The 21,508-nt window shown below is 38.6% G+C and overlaps 1 protein-coding gene across 3 annotated transcripts; it reads left to right on the top strand.

The window, feature by feature from the left end:
- The first annotated feature begins 1,822 nt into the window (after positions 1 to 1,822).
- LOC111947662 (cadherin-like protein 26) lies at positions 1,823 to 19,832 on the top strand. Of its 3 annotated transcripts, none has more exons than XM_023956724.2 (12): positions 1,823 to 2,098; positions 9,177 to 9,233; positions 9,320 to 9,412; positions 9,486 to 9,632; positions 10,143 to 10,290; positions 12,000 to 12,169; positions 12,252 to 12,380; positions 16,320 to 16,505; positions 16,928 to 17,199; positions 17,316 to 17,461; positions 17,551 to 17,775; positions 17,855 to 19,832. In XM_023956724.2, exons 1-12 carry the CDS (start codon positions 2,072 to 2,074, stop codon positions 18,049 to 18,051), a joined length of 1,797 nt encoding a protein of 598 aa, XP_023812492.1. In that variant the 5' UTR covers positions 1,823 to 2,071; the 3' UTR covers positions 18,052 to 19,832. The 3 variants fall into 3 exon arrangements, with proteins under 3 accessions (XP_023812492.1, XP_078806553.1, XP_023812493.1); XM_023956725.2 differs by lacking the exon at positions 1,823 to 2,098 and adding an exon at positions 4,102 to 4,196; XM_078950427.1 differs by lacking the exons at positions 10,143 to 10,290; positions 12,000 to 12,169 and having other exon boundaries at positions 1,955 to 2,098.
- The last annotated feature ends 1,676 nt before the right edge of the window (positions 19,833 to 21,508 follow it).

The raw sequence follows: 21,508 nt of genomic DNA, 5'->3' as shown, positions 1-21,508 counted from the left end.
TCACACCTAAAAATGCAGCTTCATTTTGAAAATGAAAAAGCATTTCTGGTTTTGACTTTTATTGTTAATTATGCTACAGAATCGCTTCCATAACGTTTAACTTGTTTATGGCAGTTTGATAAAATCTGTTCTGGTATCTCTTTGTCCTTTCTCTGCTTGACCTGTAGTATTTGCCTGAACGCAACAGATCAAACAGGGAGTGTAAGGGCGTGAAGCGTCTCTGATGATGTTCTTTGCTCTGTTGAGGCAGCAGGCGCTGAGGGGTTCCAGGGTGGGGAGAGAGCAGCCAACAATATTTTGGGCGGTGTTGATGACCTGCTGGAGAGCTTTCCTTTGAGCCACTATACAGCTGCTGAACCAAGTGCATACGCAGGATGTTACACTTTCTACAGTGGTATTGTAAAAGGTCACAGCAGTTTTCGGTTGATGTTTTTCTTCCTGGGTAACCTCAGGAAATACAGTCTCTACAGGGCCTTTTTCAGCAGCTCAGTGGTGTTTGTACTCCAGGTTAGGCTCTCCAACATGTAGACTCCCAGGAAGCGGAAGTCTGCCACCCTCTCCACGCAGTCCCTGTTATATAAAAGTGGCAGTATGTCTGTCTTCTTCATGTAGTCTATTATCATTCACTACATCAACCAACATGTAATGCAGTTCACTCCACCTTTGAACCTTCCCCCAGTTTCTATATAGTTGTTTAAATTCACATTATAGACACTTAAACATTTTTCTCTGATTGTCATAAGTAACTTGCATCAGGTAACTACTGAACTAAAATACCATTAGTAGTCACGCACCTATAAATTTGCTCTCCACATTTGACCCATCTTCTGGGGGAACGGTGAGCTGCAGTCACAGCCAAACTCAGGAGCTATTACAGTAGATGGTTTAAGCCTCCCAATCCAACTTCTTAATGCTGGATGTCAAGCAGGGAAGCACTGGGTCCCAGTCTTTGGTAAGGCTTGGCCGTGGATTTGAACTCACAACCTTCCAGTCTCAGGGCAGACACACTTGGCCAATAAGCTGGAATCTTTTGGAAATTTGAAAAGATATAATGTCAAATAAGCGAAATAAGCGGGTATAGAAAATAAATTGATGAATGATTTTGTCTTTGTTTGGTGAAGACTGTTTTCAAGAAAAAATTCCACACAGGTAAGAGTTGAGATAAAATCATTTTTAATGTTAAAAATCCAAGATCTTGCTTCATTCTCAGGCTTGAGAATTAAAGAGGAGGCTGAATTAAAGAGGAGCACCTCAGCTTATTTTTTCTTTAGTTCTTATGTTCTTTGAGAAGCTCCAACAGCAGTTCTTAGGTTGCAGTTGATATTTCTCCCCCAAACTAGAACTACTGTGTAACAACTGCAAGTTATGCTTACAGTTCATCAGTGCTTAAAGCATGCAGATTTAAAACAAATTGTTGTCTATAATATATATAAATAACGTTTTTGATCAGCCCAATTATATACTTTAAAATGGGGACCAACCTTAAAAAATATACACATAAATAGATTTTTGTTATCCTAGCTTTGTTTTACTTTTCCCAATCAGTTTTGAAGAGGTATAAAAATAGAACAGAACTGACATACTGAAGACACAATATAGATTTGTGTTAAAACAAACTAATTGACTTCAATTGCATCTTTTCTGCATCTTTTTCTTTAAAGGGTCAAAAGCATGTATTATCATGAATGGTATTTTATTGATCAGTACAGATGAAATATATTCTCTTAATGAAAGCTCCACGGAACACGGAAACATGGTAACATTAACACTTGAGTCAAGAGGTTCTTCTGAGCATGCTCAGTTTCAGGAAATGCATTTACATAAAAAAATCTTCTGTAACCTGTTGTTTTTCCAGCTCTAAATGTCTTTCTATTGATTGAAGCTAGAGTTAAAGTTATAATTTCACCAAATAGCCTAAAAAGGTTCACCAACAAACAGGTTTGCGTTTTAAACAGTCGGTCAATTGCTGCCTGGAGGCAGAGTGCAATTGTCTCCACCCATGTTTTTTTCAAATTCCCTTCTGCTCTGCTGGGGCATTTCCCAGAGTGAATAGCAGGCAGTGGAAACCAAGATGAGGACTGTTTTTCTGTTTCTCTTGGTAAGCATGACTTTTTGTTTTCTTATATTTTCTTATAGTCACACACCTGCACAGAATAGAGTGTTTTAATTTATGGGTGCAATAATCTTTAAAGGTTAATAATTCTACTTGTTGTTGTATTTAAATCAGTCTACATGCTCAGTGGTTTTTAAATGCATATGATACTTATTTATTGAACTGCAATGTGTATCACATGAATCCTGCAGGCAAATTCACCAAAAAAGAAAAAAAATTGTATTTAAAAAAGGTTTTGCCCTGCTTGGTAGCTTTTCAGTAAAGGTAAATTTTGTCAGACAGTCTCTCTTCTGTCTCTGAGTGGGAGAATCTGTAAGGTTAATGCAAAATAGAACACGATTCTTTTTTCTTTAATAGCCAAGCAGCTCAGTTGGAGATGAGTTGGAAAAGACAAAAAAGTTGTTTTATCCATCAACAAACAATTTTTTTGTTTTCTAAATAAATAGTCATTTTAAGTTAATACAGATAGTTTGCATTCAAAATGTATTCAGTAAAGTACGTGTGCACGTTTCTTTTTTGTTGTAGTAGAGTCCATCTGACCATCTAGCTGTCTGGACTTCTTTTTCTGTGACAAAAACAGAAGGATAAACATAAAATGTTTCATCTTTCAATGAACCCAGGGCCTCAGTTGTTAGATAAATAAATATTTTATTCTTGAAAAACTTAATAGCAGGGTGGAATTTTCTACAAAAGACGTCATTTTCCACAAATATTTTCTTTGAAAACACAGATGTTTGCTTAGGTGTGTGCTCATACCCATCTGGTTTCTGCAACGTGCAAACTAGAAACATTTATAAAAGAGACCCCAAACAAAGAGATTTTTTGCAGAGATTCATTGTATTCTTGCATTTGGTATGAAAAAAAAGAAAATGTCCTGAGTATAACATTTGCTGGTTTTGTAATTTATTTAAACACTTCTATGCTTTAAAATGCATTGTAATGATAAAATATACTAATCTTTACTAAATCCAGCCAAACATTCTGGATCATTGGTGTTTGTCTCTACTCACACCTCTGAAAAATAACTGGAATCAGCAGTTAGAACTAAATCAGCTACTTGGAAGAACAGCAAAACGTTTTTTATATCAACCTCTTAAGTCCAGTTGACCTGAAGAACAAAATACTGTCTTAGTGTTCCTTTTTAAAAGATATACTTTGAATGGTTCTTAGGTTGTCTTCCATAATACTAGTAATATATTTGTTGAAGTCCAAATTGACTTCCCTGGGTTCTTCTATTATAGGATTATAGTTGAAGGTTATAATAATAAGACTGAAACTTTGGTTCGCCTTTGCAAAGGGAGAATTCCAGCACAGCTGCTCACATCTGCTCCTCACACAGAATGTGCTAAAACTCTGCCTTCCCCTTTTCAGCAGGCTCCTTTTATTGATCCACACATAATGTATGCATCCTGCTCATTAAGACACATGATGTATGCATGACTAACATTCTGCCCAGTTATTTTTTAACAGCGCCTCCAAGTTGACTCACATTCCTCTTTTGACCTTTGTCACCCTTCACTTACTCTTTTGACCTTTGTCTAAAGTTCTCTTAACCACATCCTTCACTTGAAGTCACAAGTTATCTCACACATGTCTCATGTTTGCTTGACTCACGTATAAAACATTAATATACTTTTAATTATAGTTCCCACAACTTCTTATGCTGTCGACACCAGAAATGTAATGCAGCGGCAGGAAAACTCAGTTGGTTAAGTGCAGAACTGGCTCATGGGAAATCAGAGTTTGATTCCCAGGGGTCGTGATGAGCTTAACCCAGTGTGGGTTAACCACAAAGTTGCCCAAGTCTGGGTCTCCCTGTGTCGGCCCCCATCCCGGAAAAAATCCAGGGGTTTGTCGGGAAGGGCATCAAGAATAAAAATCTCTGCCAAACCGCCTGTGAATCAGTAAAAGCTGATACACTGCTAGTGTGAGGCCTGCTGCTCTGCTGACCTGCTGCTGCTTCAGTCTACTCCTTTTGTGGGACCTGCTGCTCTGCATTCAACTGGGCCAATAGCTTTGCCAAACAATTGCTCCATCTGTGGGACTTAAAGCTTCTACAGCCTTGGAACATCAACTAAAGCAGGTACTAATGTCACGCAATAAGTCCAAAATGGTGCTTCAGAATGAAGAGGAGGTTGTCACTATGGAGGTCTTAAAAGCCTGGACCTCAAATGTTCAAAACCATGGATCACTTCAGCTACAATAAAATCCTTGAAGACCAAGCAGATGTTATATAAAAAATACCTGACTTGTCCTACTCCGTACAATCACTTAGAATTCAAAAAATATAGAAACAGACTAAACCATATCATAAGAGGAGCAAAGGTACACTTTTGCAATACAAAGTTAGCCCAGCATAAAAACAATGTTGCCTGCCTCTGAAAAACTATCAACACAATACTGAATAAAAACACTACTTAAAAACAGCTATCCAATGAATTTCAGGTTTATGATCATCATGTTTCAAACCCTCACTAAATTGCTGCAAAATGTAAACTCATTTTTTTCTGAGATAGGCCCTACTCTGGTTTCAAGGATCCCACCTAGTCAACAGGGACCATTGGAGTATCTAAATTATTCCATTACTAAGGAATTTAACTTATCACTAACAACTGAGAATGAAGTAAGAGATATTATTCTTAGCTTAAAAGACAGTTAACCTGGTTATGACAATATTGATAGTAATTTGTTAAAATCAATCTATGTCTTTATTATTAAACTACTGACATATGTTTTTAATCTCTCTCTGGTCAAAGGTATTGTACCCATTGAGCTAAAGAGAGCAAAAATTACTCCAGTTTATAAAGATGATGATCCAACCCACTTCAATAATTATAGACCAATTTCTGTCTTACCAGCTGTTTCTAAGATTCTTGAAAAAATTGTCTATCAAAGATTAATAGATCATCTTGAAAACAATAACATATTATACCCTTACCAGTATGGTTTTAGGAAAAAACATACCACTTACATGGCACTGGTGCATTTAATTACTGAAATCTATAAAGAAAAAAATAGAAAAGAGAACACAGTTGGTATCTTTTTAGATTTGTCAAATGCATTTGACACTGTTAACCATACTATTCTTTTGGATAAACTTGCACTTCTTGGCATCACAAACAACTCTATACTTTGGTTTACTAGTTATTTAACTGATCAATATCAAACCTTAGACTATAATGGACTGGAGTCCTCCCCCTCTTCTTCTAAAATGTGGTTTACCTCAAGGTTCCATTTTGGGTCCTTTGTTATTTTTATTATACGTCAATGATCTACCCAATGCATCAGTTAAACTTTCTAAAATATTATTTGCAGATCACACCATTTATTCTATTCCTATAAGGATTTAGATATTCTTAACAATGTTGTAAATTATGAACTTGACAAGATATCTACTTGGTTTAAAGCTAACAAATTGTCACTCATTATAAAAAAACCACACTTTTTATTGTTTGGTCTATAGTCAAATGCCATGGATTTCTCTTTTAAAATACAAATTGATAATATTCCAATCAAAATGAATCCTTATCCTGGAAACCTCATGTTAGTTTTATTAGTACCAAACTTGCCAAAATGGTGGGTATCCTAGGTAAAACCCGTCATTTGATGAATACAAAGGTTGCAATTATGTTGTACTATTCAATGATATATCCATATATTAGTTACTGCAATATTGCTTGGGCTAGTACACATCAAACTAAACTTGAACCTATTCTGCGTCTGCAAAAACAAGCTCTGAGAATAATATTCAATGTAGGAGATAGGCATTTATCTCAAGCTTTGTTTTGTCAGGCCAGTGTCCTGAGTATCTATCCAGTCAACCAACTTCAAACTGGTCAGTTTGTTTTCAATTCTATTGGAAAACTTCTTCCCCAACATTTCACCAACATGTTCAATTTAATAACGAATTTCATGAATATCCCACTCGGGGTGGCTGTCTCATCAGAGCACCTTTCTCTCGCATAACTCAGTCACAGTTCCATCCATCCATCTTCCTCCGCTTATCCGGGACCGGGTCGCGGGGGCAGCAGACTGAGCAGAGATGCCCAGACTTCCCTCACCCCAGCCACTTCCTTCAGCTCCTCTGGGGGGACCCCGAGGCGTTCCCAGGCCAGCCGAGAGACGTAGTCTCTCCAGCGTGTCCTGGGTCTTCCCCGGGGCCTCCGCCCAGTGGGACATGCCCGGAACACCTCTCCAGGGAGGCGTCCAGGGGGCATCCGGACTAGATGCCCAAGCCACCTCAGCTGGCTCCTTTCGATGTGGAGGAGAAGCGGTTCTACTCCGAGCTCCCCGCGGCTGACCGAACTTCTCACCCTATCTCTAAGGGAGCGCCCAGCCACCCTACGGAGGAAGCTCATTTCAGCCGCTTGTATTCGGGACCTCGTTCTTTCGGTCATGACCCATAGCTCATGACCATAGGTGAGTATTGGAACGTAGATCGACCGGTAAATTGAGAGCTTTGCTTTTCGGCTCAGCTCTCTCTTCACCACAACGGACCGATAGAGCGACCGCATAACTACGGACGCCGCTCCGATCCGCCTGTCAATCTCACGCTCCGATCTTCCCTCACTCGTGAACAAGACCCCAAGGTATTTAAACTCCTCCACCTGGGGCAAGGACACTCCATCGACCGAGAGATGGCAAACTACCTTTCTCCGGTCAAGGACCATGGCCTCAGATTTAGCGGTGCTGACCCTCATCCCAGCCGCTTCACACTCGGCCGCAAACCGCCCCAATGCACGCTGGAGGTCCCGGTTCGATGAAGCCAACAGGACAACTTCATCTGCAAAAAGCAGAGAGGAAATCCTGTGGTCCCCAAACCAGATCCCTTCCGGCCCCTGGCTGCGCCTAGAAATTCTGTCCATAAAAACTATGAACGGAACCGGTGATAAAGGGCAGCCCTGCCGGAGTCCAACGTGGACCGGGAACAGGTCTGACTTACTGCCGGCTATGCGAACCAATCTCCTACTCCGGTCATACAGAGACCGGACAGCCCTCAGTAAGGCTCCCCGGACCCCATACTCCCAGAGCACCCCCCACAGGATGCCACGGGGGACGCGGTCGAACGCCTTCTCCAAATCCACAAAACACATATGGACTGGATGAGCGAACTCCCACAATCCCTCCAGCACCCTAGATAGGGTGCAGAGCTGGTCCACTGTTCCACGACCAGGACGGAAACCGCACTGTTGTTCCTGAATCCGAGGTTCGAGTTTTATTATCAGTCACAGTTTAGTGTCCTAAACAGAGGATGTAAAATTTGGAACAGTCTTCCTTCCTCTTTCAAAGTACTTTCACAAATTCAGTTTAAAAAAGCTCTAAAAAGCTTTCTTCTTAACAATGGTACTTTTCCATATGCCATGCATTTTTAGTTTGATAAAAGAATGTAAGTGCATGAATTGAATATGTATTGATTTTTTATGTATTGTATTTACTGAACGGTATTGTTTTTTAGCTTATAGACTTTTTATGGTGGTTGCCACATGTTAAGCCCCTTGTGGGTTTCTGGCAACCATCCATCACATCCGCATTGTTTAATATTCTGTTTTTATTTACCTTTTTTGATATGTGATAAATGAAATAAAAATAAAAAAGAGTTATGCTGAAAGGTGAACAAACAAGAACTAGCGCATTAAAGGACTTATTTAACGCAGGTTCTTAAATGCTCATTTAGAATATAGTGTTCACACTGGACAGTCGCTACCTGATAATAACACATGGACTCACAGCTGGAGGAGGCTTGGTGCAGATGTTGAAGCTGCAGCCTTTTTCTTTCACAGCTCTATTCGGATATATAAAAGATTTGGTATCATATAATTCTGGCCAGGCGCAAACTGCAATTATTTTTTCTTCTTCTTCATGATGCTACCTATTTTTCACTACCAAATCCGAGTTCATGATTGATCAGAGTTTAACTGGTTTAAACTTTCAACGCACGTGTAGAGCCTAAAAACTGACTTAAAAACGTAAATAGTGATGCATGATTGCATGAGCCTGAATCGCAAAAAAATGATTTAGAAGCAATTACATCTGGGATCTGAAATTTTCAACTGCTGGTTTCAGTGTGAACTAACGTAACTTATATGCAAAAAATAAGAAAAACAACGAATCAGTTACTGTTTTGTGTTAATTACTGTTTTGTCCATTCAACTTAAAAACTAAAATTTCCACATGAATAGTTCCAAGCCTTGATAAAATGAGTCATTAAGCTGGATCCCTGCCTTTTATTTAAGGCAAAGCGGTGCGCCTTTGTTCAGACACATTACAGATACAGAGAGTTTAAAATGCTTTACAGAGGCGCAGAAAGTGTTGGCAAGACATCAATAAAACATTGAAACAAAAAACTGAAAAACATATTAATACAGAAAATAAATGTAAGAAGGGAAGCTGAGGTAGTGCAGCATCTGAACTGCAAACAAAGCCACAAAATGTCTAAATGTCTAACAAATGCACCAAAGTTTTATGTTTAAAAACCTGGATCTAGAATAGAATCTTCCACAAATAACAAATGTTGAGATGCGTTTTCAAATCATTTTAGATTCACAGTTCTGCTATAGAATATTTTGGGTATTAAATGTTGTGTACTAATATAGCACTTTTCACCTTTCTTGGAAGAACAAAGAAAACTTGCGTCACACACACCCACACAAGAGGCTAACCAGTATGCTGGGTTCAGCGTTTTTTCCCATTCACAGATAGGCAGAGCAGAACCTCACTGGGACGCAGAGGTCAACCAAATACCTCTGCATCACAACCACCAATTAGTGCCCCAATAAAGGCTTGTTTTCCTTTTTCCTACAGTTTAAAATATGTAAAAAAAAAAACAACATAAAAATACAGATAATGTCATGTACATTAAAAAGAACTGCAAAGAAAATATTTGTAATAGATTTTTGTACAGCCAAAAAAGACAATATACTACTTGCTCAAAAAGATGTACTTGTAGCAGTGTAAATGCATGCAATTTCAAGTGTCAAGTTGAGACTATATAGGAAATAGCTTTTGCTGGTAATCAGAATATCACAAACAATTATCTTGTAACCCATGTTCTTTATGCATGCAGGTTGCATTTCCAGCCTTGGATTTCGGCAGTGCTTGCGAGGAAGCTCGAAAAAAGCGGGTACATGAATACTAAATGTTTGCAAGAGAACTATAACTAAAACTTCTATCACTGACCTCCATCTCACCAATTTTTTCCTTTTTCAGGATCTCTTGGTTCGAACTAAAAGAAGATGGGTCTTATCTACTATTGAACTTGAGGAGGAAATGATAGTGAACTACCCGTATTTTATATCAAAGGTTAAACAAGTATAATCTAAAGTTAATCTGTTTTTGCAATACAAACGTCTTAGTTTGAATTTGTTTCTTTTAGATGTATAATGACAAGATACAGGGAAAAGACTTTAGGTTTGAAATAACCGGAGAGGCTGTGACTGAAGGGTATTTAACCATTAATGAAAATACTGGAGAAGTCTTCGTGCTCAAATCTATTGACAGAGAGAAGTACCCCTGCTTCCATGTGAGTCAATATGAAATTGGAGATATATCTACAGTGGAGCAATAAAGTATTTTGGAAGGAGTTGAAAGTCTGTCTTGCCCAGCGACAGCCCCAAAACATCACTGCTCTAGATGAGATCTGCATGGAGGAATGGGCCAAAATACCAGCAACACAAAATTTTGTAAAGACTTACAAAAAATGTTTGACCACTGTCATTGACAAAAAAGGGTATTTTAACAATATTAACAAAGTATTGAGATGAACTTTTGTCATTGACCAAATACGTATTTCCCACCATAATTTACAAATAAATTCTTTGAAAATCAGACTGTGATTTTCTGGATTGTTTTTCTCCTTTTGTCTCACATAGTTGAGGTATACCTATGATACAAATTACAGGCCTATCTCATCTTTTAAGTAGGAGAACTTGCACAATGAGTGGCTGACTAAGTACTTTATTGCCCCACTGTACAAAGAAAAGCATTTTAATTGTAGCTATAATGCTTTTAACCAGAGTGCTTTATTCCACAGGTCATTTTTAATGTGTATGACACAGACACCAATCAAAAAATAGACAAGGAGCTGGCATTTGATGTGGAAGTAAAAGACATTAACGACAATCCACCAAGGTTTACCAAATTTCCCAAAACATTCACAGTAAATGAAAGCCAAGCGGAAGGTGGGTTTCACTTAAAAGAGTGAGGAGAAGTACACACACTTCTAAAGTTAGTTGTTGGATTCTAATGAAACTAAAACACACTATAGGTTGGGGGATTGATCTGAGTATAGATATTATCGACACCGAGGTAAAGTATTGACTTAAGCATGGTGTCTCTGTCTGCCATGTTGCCTGATTAGACAAAAAAGAAAAAAAAAACTTCCAATTTGAGCAAAAACCGACCCAATTTGAGTGGAAAACTGCCCAATCTGGCAGACTACCTTTCCTGCTTCATCAGAGAGTAGAGAGAGCCACATATTTGCACACAAATATATGTGCATGGCTGTGTCTGCAGTTCTCTTCTCCCTCAGGGGAGGTGTCAGATGCGTAGAACACATTTCACACGATGTGTGACAACTAAGGGACTTTGTCTTAACTTTATTACAGTAAATCTTTTATTTTATTATTATTATTTTTTTTTACTTGTTACTTAGTTGTTTTATTACTGCCTTTGTTGTAAAAAATATATACACTTATGGTGCTATTTATTTTTGTTTCATTGTAGTAGCTTTTTAAAAAATGTTATACTAGTTACTGTTTCTTTACTATTATTGTAGTATGCCATTACTAATATACATGTTCTATATTTGATGCATGTTCAGTTCAGATTGTGGTGAATAGTTAAACATTTTTATTTGGTCAAAGCCTGTCCTATGTTTTATTGTACACTTAATTTACAAAAAAATGTGGTTTTCCAAAATTATTCTATAATCAAAAATTTCACTAAAAAAGTATTGGTATCAATATCTGTGATATGGCCCCCTGTAATTACTTGGTATCGGATTGAAACCCAAAGTCCCAGTATCGCCCACCCCTGAAATACACATTTGCTGTATTTCCATTACGTACTTGCGCACATTTTTTCTGTTTCTGTTGTGAAACTGGTGGGTTTTGTAGAATCCAATCGCGGACATGAAAATAGAGTGGTGAACAGGTTATATTTTTATGAGGCAGAGGGGATGAATGGAGGAGAGGAGAACAGGCCGGCAGGTGAGTAGACTGGGGGAGCTTGCAGACAGGGATGAAGGCAGATGACCAGACTGCCAGAGTTTGCTGATAGACAGGGAGGCAAATTAACGAGCTGGCAGGAATTCATGAGGCACAATAATCTGGCGTTTGCCGAAAGGTTCCATCCCAGAATAAATGGTCCCTGTTATGAGCTGCAGGTGACGAGATGATGAGGAGCAGGTGTAGAGTAGTCACTGAGGAGACACGGCCACTGAACCACAGCAGAGACATTGATTTCTTAACCAGGCCATGGAGCGCTAAGCTCTTTGCATGTGGGGGCAGCTAAAGATGAAGCAATTTTGGGAAATCGTGTTTGGTGATCCAGCAATTCTGCATGATACGCTCAATTTTTGGTCATATGACTCATTTAATTTGAAAACAGTGTTTCCATTGCAGTTTTGCAAAATATTGTCTGTACATTTCTATACGTCTCAAAGCGCAAAAACGTTTTCAAATGAATGTGAATCTTTTCAAAATTGCATTAGGGGATTCATTATCGCAAATCCAGTTTGTGTTATTTAATAGTCATTAGAATCACAGCTATTGATAATGAAATGTCATTGCGTAAAACTAAGGTTTAGAAATTAATAAAATCTGCAACATTATCTTTAGTTCAATTGACCACTTTTCTAAAATAAAGTTGTCTGTTTCTCTTCTGAAAGGATCTCTGGGTGTGGAAGTGATTGCTCAAGACATAGATGAGAAGAATACAAAAAATTCTACGTTCAACATCACTGTGGTTCAACAGACTCCACTAGAGCCCAATATCCAGGCAAAATGGATTGATGAAAGAACTGTTCATCTTAACTTCACTGGATGTTTTGATTATGAAGTAAACCCAATTGGTCCTTTTTTTTAAATCAGTAGTTCTTACACTCTTAGACTCGTCTGAATTTCAATTTTTAATGTTTTAGAAAGCAAAGGAGTACAAAATTACTCTTGAAGCAAAGGATCATGGAACGCCTCCACTGTCAAGCACGGCAGTTATAACGCTGAATGTTAGAGACACAAACACACATATGCCAGAGTTCAAGAAGAAAGAGGTAAGTTTTGCTTATAAATATATTTTTGTTGGTTTTGTAAAGTTTTTAAGTTGTCAGGGAGGGAGTCACTGGCTCCCCAACCCCCAGCTGAGGACAAAAGACTCTTAACGACCATAAACCATAAGTTGACAATACCTTCCAGTTTCAGGTCTGACTCCTCCCCCACGAGCGCATAGATGCCAGCTCTTTTACCAGCTATTTCAGAATTGACAAGGCTTTTTGGAAGAGGTGAAACGTCTTCTATCTTTAAAAACCAAGTCCAGATGACAGCCCTTAAAACTACTTCTAAGATCATATAAATAGTTTATTAAGGACTCGTTAAAGTCTTATAAATAGTTTATTAAGGACTCTTATTATAAAGCGTTACCAAAGAGATTATTTATCTTAACTCGTTTTGATCGCTGGCCGGTAGTCTCGCCTAAAAAGGTTCTCTCCCTCTATGAGGCTTCATTAACAACTGTTTGCTGTTGGAGCGGCCTGCAAGAATAACCTGTTGAGTCATTTCAATCAATCATCTACCTCCCAAAGCCCTCTCTCTCCACTTATCTCTATTTTAAGCAAATTTTCCTGCCCTCTTAGCCCCCAAACAAGTCATGACAAACGCTCACCTTTACTGTGTTTGGTTCTGAAGCGGGTTTTCCTAGTTGAATTCAACAAAGCTACTAGCTCATCAAATGCCTCAGACTAGAGCTCCCACTCAGGACTTGGTGATCAGGGACAGGGGCTCAGGTCTGCCCCTGAAGGTGGACATCTGCCTGGCTCTTCCCTATGATCTAGGTCTAGAAGTTGAATGTGTCTTACATTGTGTCTGCTTCTATTTTCTATCTAGACGGTAGGGATACTGGTTGGGATTTATGGCTCTTTTTAAGAAGCCAGCCTGGAGTGTATTCATTTAATCCTGGAAATAATCCCAGGGAGGATTGATGGGCTCAGAGCCGGTTTAGCTCGTGCTGGTTTGCGGCGCCTTCCGTTCGTGAAACCAGGGTTCGACTCCGGGCTGCTCCCTGTTCCCTTCTCTACCTCTGTGCCGGTCCCAAGCCCGGTTGCTTTGAGAGGGTTGCATCAGGAAGGGCATCCGGCATAAAAAACATTGCCAAGTTTACCATGCGACTCGTTCGCTGTGGCGACCCCTGATGGGAAAAGCTGAAAGAGAAACAGGATTGATGGGCTCAGATCTGGATCCAAATAAAATAAAATTTAGATTTTCCACTAATAAATGAGTTCAAATTATTTTGGAAATATCAATTTTAGCTTTACTTGACATGTGTAGACAAGATTTTAAAGTCTGGATTCACTGCCATTATATACAGTGGGTATGTATAAGGAGTGTGTTTGTGTACTTTGAATTAGAGGGCTGCATTGGGATTGGGTCCTGCCGGGTCCCGCGGGACCCAACCCAAATCTCGCGGGATTGGGCGGTTTGAATTGTGCTGCGGGCGGGAGCAGGCGGCTAAAATAAAAACCCGCGGGATACGTGTTGCCATGAATATCTCATGAATATATAATAGCAGACTACGTTAGGCTGTGCGGCTGTTGGATTCCTATGTACTGAAGCTCCGTGAAGGCACCAGGTAGAGACGCCCAATGGCCTCTGTCATCTAACCTGTTGTTGGGGGTGTGCAACGCCCCGCCCCGCCTCTTACTAAGAGCACGCTTTAGGCCGTCTGTCTGCGCGCGCACACACGCACACACGCACACTTTTAACCGAACAGGATTTGTGAAAATATATTTAATAATTAAGTTGCAAATTACACAAAAGAGGAATGCAGGAAAAGATGAGGCTGGAAGAGGGACATGAATCTCTTTAATAATATCAATACAAATACACTTTTTTTTCCTGCGGGACGGGAGACGATACAAAATCAATGCATCTCTATTACTGTGCGGGACTAAATTCTATTAGTTTTGCGGGTGCGGGCGGGATTGGACATACATATTGCGGGTGCGGGCGGGAGTGTAACGCATACGTTGCGGGAGCGGGCGGGATTGGTCAGAAATTCAGCGGGCGCGGGCGGAAGCGGGATGAAGAAAATGGTCCTGCGCAGGGCTCTACTTTGAATTATGTTATTAATGCAATAGCTAAACCAGACGGCCTGTGACCGCTGAAGGAATCATTTGGTCCAGTTTCTTACACGCAAAACTGAGGGACAGCTGTAAAAGTTCACTACTGTTTTTATAAAAATACACTTTTTGTGACCATAAGGTAATTTAGTTATAACATGTAACCTTAAAATGTTGGCAACATTTAAACTATAACAGTATTATTTTCTACATGATGATTTGGATGTATTTTAATCTGAAAGATAAGAACATTTGTTTTATACTTAATTAACCATTCTGACAATAGATTTAATCATTTGACTCAGTCAGGCCCTGCCACAAACTGGCGAACTGTCCATGGTGCCCGCTGCCTTTGCCCACAAGTGGCCGGGATAGGCTTCGGCAGCCCCGTGACCCCGAAAGGGATAAAACGGAAGAAGATGTCTGAATGAATGAATTGAGTAAAAACATCTGACATATGTTCATTTTGGAGGTTTGATTAAACCCATAAGGCCTCTTAATTAAGTGTCATGTCAGGAGTGGAATGTAGAGAGCCACCAGGGAAAAGTTCAGTAATGCCCCCCTGCTCCACACTGCTCATTAAAATTATAAGGCAATAATCATTACAGAAATCTTGTAAAAAATAAAACAAACTCAAGAAAACAACATAAACATTATAACCCAATGTAAAGCTCTGAGAAGTATTAGTTAAACTACGGCAACACATTGTGACCATAAAATAAATAGTGTTTAATTTCAAGACTCAATGTACTCTTTTTCCTTGTGGAAAATATTACATTGATAACATCTATAACAAAATTGTTAAACAAAAGATTAAGTAAAACAAGACATACATGTTAGACAATGGTAACAAGAGGGCAAGAAAGATCACTACACTCAATTATACTTCTTTGAATTGTACATGTTTTAACTAATCAATTTATATGTACTTCAATCTGCATTGTAACTCTTTTGTAATTGTTAAACATTTGTTGTATTTTTTTGTTGATTCTTGTCCAGGGCTCCCTTGAAAAAGAGGATTTTTATCTCACTGGGACCCTCCTGGTAAAATAAAGGTAAAAAAAATAAGAAAAAACATAGCAACAAAACCTGTGGGCACCAATATTAGATTTAAAACAAAAATTGTAGTTTGGATCCTGCAAAAATTATGTGTTAAAAAAGAATTCAATTCAGACATTAGATAAATAAACCATTGGAATAAAACATGGAAATAATACCATCTGCTGTATAGTGAATGCAAAATCACTGTTATCCATGTGGGATGCTTTCTTCTGGCGACCACTGCCACTTAAAGGAGGATGTCGTGAGTCGAACAGATCCCACTATTTGATTCAGCTGACTACACCCACAACAAAAGCTAATATTGACAAAACTAGCAAAACATTATCCATGAGTTACAGGCCTGGAAAGAACAGTCAGGGTCACAGATGCAAAATGCAAAAAGAGCTGGATAGTGGCCTTGTGGTTAGAGTGTCTGCTAACTGGAAGGTCGTGGGTTCAATCCCAGGCCGAGACATACCAAGAAATGTGACCCAGTGGCTCCCTGCTTGACACTCTGCATTAAGGGGGTTGGATTGGGGGGTTGAACCACCAAATGGTGCCCGAGCGTGGCTCATCTGCAGCTCACTCAGCTTTTTTTTGTTTTTAATTTAAGTGTTTTCCACAGAAAAAGACCATTTTCATCCCAAATTGGAAAAATTTAATCTCTTGACTGGCTCTGCAAACTCCTATTAGAGCACAATAGGAGCCAGTAGGAGAAAGTTTGTCTTTTCTTGCCCCCGCGACCAAATTCAGGATAAGTGATAGAAATGAACTACTAGAAGTATGGATAACTAATGGATAATCGTGCAACATCTACATTGTTGTTGTTTTTTTCAGTTCCAGACTGAAGTACATGAAATGAAACTCTACAGGGATGTCTTCAGATTTCCAGTAGAGGACAAAGACACTCCCAACACTGATGGCTGGCATGCCAAGTTCTTCTTCATCAGCGGAAATGAGGAAGGAATTTTCAAAGTGGAAACTGACCCAAAAACAAATGAGGGTATTTTTAATATTGTCAAGGTAATAACATTTTTTTCCTGTCCGAGAGAATCCTTACATTTGTTTTGTAAAACATATTTGCTAAGTATCACATTACTAAAATATTTTTCTTAATACAATGCATTAGTTCACAATTTGATTTTATTTCTGATTCAGTGCCATTTGGTTAGAAATTGTTCTCATTTCCACTTTTAAAAATGTTCTTTGGATCATAAAAGACTATTTTCAAGCTGATAAAAGGATCAATTCTTTCATGTGAAAACTAACAAAACTACAGGATTATTTTGCCTGAGAAAAATTATTTTGGAAAACAACTGATTTGTGGATTTATTGCAGCATTTTCAAAACTTTGTAACAAATATTAGTCCAATTTGTTGATTATAATTTTCTACATGGCTCAAAAAGTAGTTGGACCTCTATTAATTTCTGTGTGTCTTTTGCAGGAAAAGAATTATGAAATCACCACGATGGTTGAGTTGGAGATTGGGGTAGAAAACATTGAACCATTTACTAAGTGTGTGAATGGCAAACTGATTAAACAGGACGGAAAACTTTATCGTCCTGACTCAATCAGTGTCACAATTACTATAATTGATGACAATGACCCACCAGTGTTTCAGCCACCAAAAGCTGATGTATATGAGAAAGAAGAATCAGAGCCAGGCAGGGTGCTCTTCACCCCAAAGGTTTATGATCCAGACTCTTCTTCTTTCAGGTAAAATATTTGTGGACTGCATGTAAACTGTGAATGTAAGAAAGTCATAAACAACTAATATTATTTTCTTGCTTACATTTAAATAGTAGTTGCTACTCTCTTTTCTCTGTTTCCAGGTTTGAATTAGTAGAAGATCCAGCTAACTGGGTGTCTATTGATGAAAAAACTGGAGAAATCAAGGGAACTAAGAAGATGGACAGAGAATCACCCTTCGTGGATGCTGACAATGTTTACAAAATCATTATTGCTGCCATAGATGATGGTACTGAAACAAACCTGAAACATAGTTTGATAATGCTGTTCTTAGCAAATCAGTTAAATTGAAAGATTTTCATTTTTGTGATTTTGAAGGTAAACCTCCAGCCAAAAGTTTTTGTAATGTCAGTATTCACTTGAGGGACATCAATGACCACAAGCCACAACTGGTCAACAACAGCCTCATTTTGTGTGGAAACAAGAACAACAAAGTGATGATACCTGTGCAGGATTTGGATGCTGACCCCTATAGTGGACCATTTTCTTTCTATTTTGATAATGAGGAAGACGAGATGCATTGGGAACTAGATCCTGCTTATGGTCTGTAAACATCTGTTAATCCATTTGACTAAACTAGAGCATAAAGCAGCTACATATCTGTCTTTACATGTTTCACCAGGTCAGCAAGGTGGCCTTGTCAGCCTGAAGCCACTCCCCTATGGAAAATATTCTATACCACTGCGGATGCAAGACCAACAGAACAATGAGGGACATGAGACACTGGAAGTGGTGGTGTGTGACTGTGAGGAGAAGAATACATGTTGTTCAAAACTGGCACTTTCAACTAACCTTGGAGGACCTGGCTTTGGACTTTAGTTGGAATCCTTCTATTTTTAAGTTAGGACATATACAGTGGAGGAAATAAGTATTTGATCCCTTGGTAATTTAGTAGGTTTGCCCACTTACAATGAAATCAATGACGGTCTTCTGGTTAATTGTCAATTCTAAACTCTTCCCCATACTGAACTGAACTGAGACAAATGAACCAAACCGAACCAATGTAATGACATCTGGGGAACCTGTGTAGGTGCTTTGAGTTCAGTAAATGAGTAATTGGTGAAACTGAGTTCATAACTTTACTGTCCTGCAAAATTTGGGCAGATTTCTTTTTTTTTCTTTTCTCGAAATTCTATATTCATGGGTTTTATGACCTGGAACCCCAATTTATGTAAAAAAAAATAAGTAAACAAATGATTGAAACCAATTACAAAAATATACTTTCTTGGATAAGCATTCCAAGAAAGTTTAGTTTTTGAATGGAGTTGTGGAAATGAATACACTTTTCTCGCGGGAAAACGCAACCCACATTCAGTGGACACTCAACAGGGGAGGGGCAAAACATATAAAGATTCTCTGCATGGGAGTCCTTCCTGTTGCACAGGCAGAACTTTACAAAATGAGCAGCAGAAGCAGAACGATGACAGTCCAGGAGGCTCTGGAAGTCATCACTGATCATGGTCAGAAGAAGAATCTCTTGAGCTAAATTTTGATTCTAATGATTCTGATTTTGAACCAGATGAAGGAATTGTTATTCCTTTTCCTCCAAGCAAGACATCCATTTTAAAGAATGGTGAAGTACATTGGTCTTCATCCCCAAATATGCGTCAGACAAACCTGTCTGCAGAAAACATGATAAAGACAGTGCCAGGGCCCACTAGGACGGCAGTGACTCATGTGACCATGTCAATTCAATTGAATTCAATTTTATTTACAAAGCCCAAATTCACAACAACAGTCGTCTCGATGGGCTTCGTGTCGGTAATTGAAAAAGTAAAGCATAAAATCAAAAGGATCATAAATACATAGAATTCAATAGGAAAATACTAAATTGAACTAACTAAACAGACTGAACTAAACAGTCATCCCTTCCCTTAGACCCTCCTTCGCGGTAAGGAAAAACTCCTAAAAAAAACAGATTCCGGAAAAAGCTAAGAAACCTCATTGGAGCCCACATTAAGGAGGGATCCTCCCCCAGGACGGGCAGGCAATTTACCAGAACCCATAGAGAAGAATTAATTTATCTAACCCTACAACTACATATTTAAAGTCCAGTAGACGAGTTTCATCCAGATGGAGTTTGGGGGGACGGCCCGGAAACAGGATCCAGGTCAAGACAAGCATGACCTGTGCGAAATGCGCAAAATTAATTTTCACAAAGCACAGTGTGATGACTTGTCACTCTTGTGCTGTGTATATGTACAGACCCATATACAACTTCATATTGCGATTGCTTGTCTGTTGTATTGTGATTTTGTTTTTTTCTGGTTCACAGTGCATGTATGTAAAACAAAATTTCAGATTGTTTCAATGTTATGTAAAACTATAGTATTTTATATGGTAGTCTTTCAAAAGTAATACAGCAGTGAAATTTTTTTAAAAAGTTTGAACGTGTATTTTTAAGAAAAACAAGTGAATTATCGAATAATTGAACCACTAGCTGTTAGAGGTAAGGAACACCATTTCACTAAGTTTTGATAGAATAATTAATAATGGAGTTAGTAATGAAATATTCACACTGCTTGTTAGGATTTTTTTTAGTTTCAGACATCTTTTAATTAATAAAATATGCCCCGGGGCAAATTGACCCAGGAACATCATCTCTGTTCCTCACAAAAGAACATAACAGGAGGGTTAAAGGGTCTGTATTAGCCAAGTATTGACTGTATTTCATATCTTCTTATTCTTTCCATCCACCTAACAGGTACAAATTGGGCAAAGAAAGAATGAAATTTGTATAGCGTTTCAGTGTGGTTCCTAAAAACACCAGGGTGGATGCTTCAGACTAAAACAGACACAGCAGCACACACAATTTGCAGACTGGTCTTACCTTTACTTATAACTGAAGTCCATTTACGTCTCTTTCTAGATAAAAAAAATAGTTTGAGAAAGATTTGGAAACTATTTGAAATGTTAAAACTCCAAGTCGTTAAACTGCAGCACTGATCCTCCGTTAATAATTACTTCAAATTTTGATCGAAAGTCCAATTATGAGACATTTTGTGAGCAGAGATATCACATCGGACATTTTTGGAATCCAGTCAGAGCAAAACAGAAAATAGTTCCTATCAAGTTTTAATGGTAACCATCCAAGAACAAATGCAAGCTTATATGCACCCTCCACATTTATTCATCTTTTAAACCTGTTTTTGCCCACTCATGGGCGATGACAGGGGACATTTTGGACAAGTCGCCCGTCTTTCACAGGGCCACAATCACACTTCCATGCACACTCACATTCACACCAAGCGACAAGTTAGAGTAACCAATTAACCTATGAAGTCCTGTAGGAGCAATTATTAGGAAATGGAAGACACACAAGACCACTGATAATCTCCCTTGATCTGGGATTCCCCGCAAGAGCCCTGCTGGGTCAAAATGATCACAAGAACGGCAAGCAAAAATCCCAGAACTACACAAGGGGGACTTTTTAATTTTTTTATTTTCTGTAAGGGAAGGTAAGAGAGGTGGTGGAACAGCATCAATTGGTCAACAAGGTTTAAAAACTGAAACCATTATTTTAACTGATTATCCTTCATTTGAGCATCATTCCTTCCTGTTCAGCAACCCACCTATTTTAGTAGTGACTGTTTATAGACCACCAAGTCCTCCCTCCGTTTTTTTACAAGATTTTTCTGAGTTTTTATCAGTCATTCTTCTGAGGCACAATAGGATTTTAATAACTGGATTTTAATCTTCACGTTGACAACATGGATGATCCTTCTGCCTCTGAGTTTTCCAATATTTTAAATAGTATGGATTTTACCCAGCATGTGGTATCTTTACCCGAGGAAACACTGGAGAGTTTTGTCCTGGTTGATGCAGATGTGCTTGGTCGAGTTTTTTCCCAAGCAAACACTACAACCTGCCTTTTAGATCCCATTCCCACTCCTCTTTTTAAAACATCTTGTGGATTTTTTGAGTCAGAGCTTTTAAACATTGTTCACTGCTCTCTTCAGACGGGGGTCTTCCCCTCTGCCTGTAAGACGGCGTTGGTGAGGCCCCTTCTGAAGAAGAGTAACTTGGATCCAAATATCATAGACAATTACAGACCTGTATCCAGCTGACCATTTTTTAGGTAAAATTATTGAAAACATTGTTTTTACTCAATTGCATGATTTTTTAAATGAACATAATGTTCTTGAAAAATGTCAATCTGGTTTTAGGACAAATCACAGTACTGAGACGGCCCTTTTAAAATTTTTAAGTGATATCAGACATAATTATGACTCGCAGAAACTTTCTGTTCTGGTACTGCTAAATCTTAGTGCCGCCT

Source organism: Oryzias latipes, chromosome 7 (assembly GCF_053564925.1).
Source record: "Oryzias latipes strain Hd-rR chromosome 7, Olatipes_Hd-rR_3.1".
In the NCBI taxonomy this organism is placed as follows: domain Eukaryota; kingdom Metazoa; phylum Chordata; class Actinopteri; order Beloniformes; family Adrianichthyidae; genus Oryzias; species Oryzias latipes.
The sequence above is the reverse complement of the archived record's forward strand: the minus strand, read 5'-3'. Positions and strand labels throughout refer to the sequence as shown.

Excerpts from the sequence above, each read along its gene's own strand:
- LOC111947662 (XM_023956724.2), top strand. The coding sequence starts at position 2,072 with ATGAGGACTGTTTTTCTGTTTCTCTTG. Across the intron at positions 9,234-9,319 it reads AGGAAGCTCGAAAAAAGCGG|GATCTCTTGGTTCGAACTAA; the intron begins GTACATGAATAC and ends TTCCTTTTTCAG. Across the intron at positions 9,633-10,142 it reads AGAAGTACCCCTGCTTCCAT|GTCATTTTTAATGTGTATGA; the intron begins GTGAGTCAATAT and ends TTTATTCCACAG.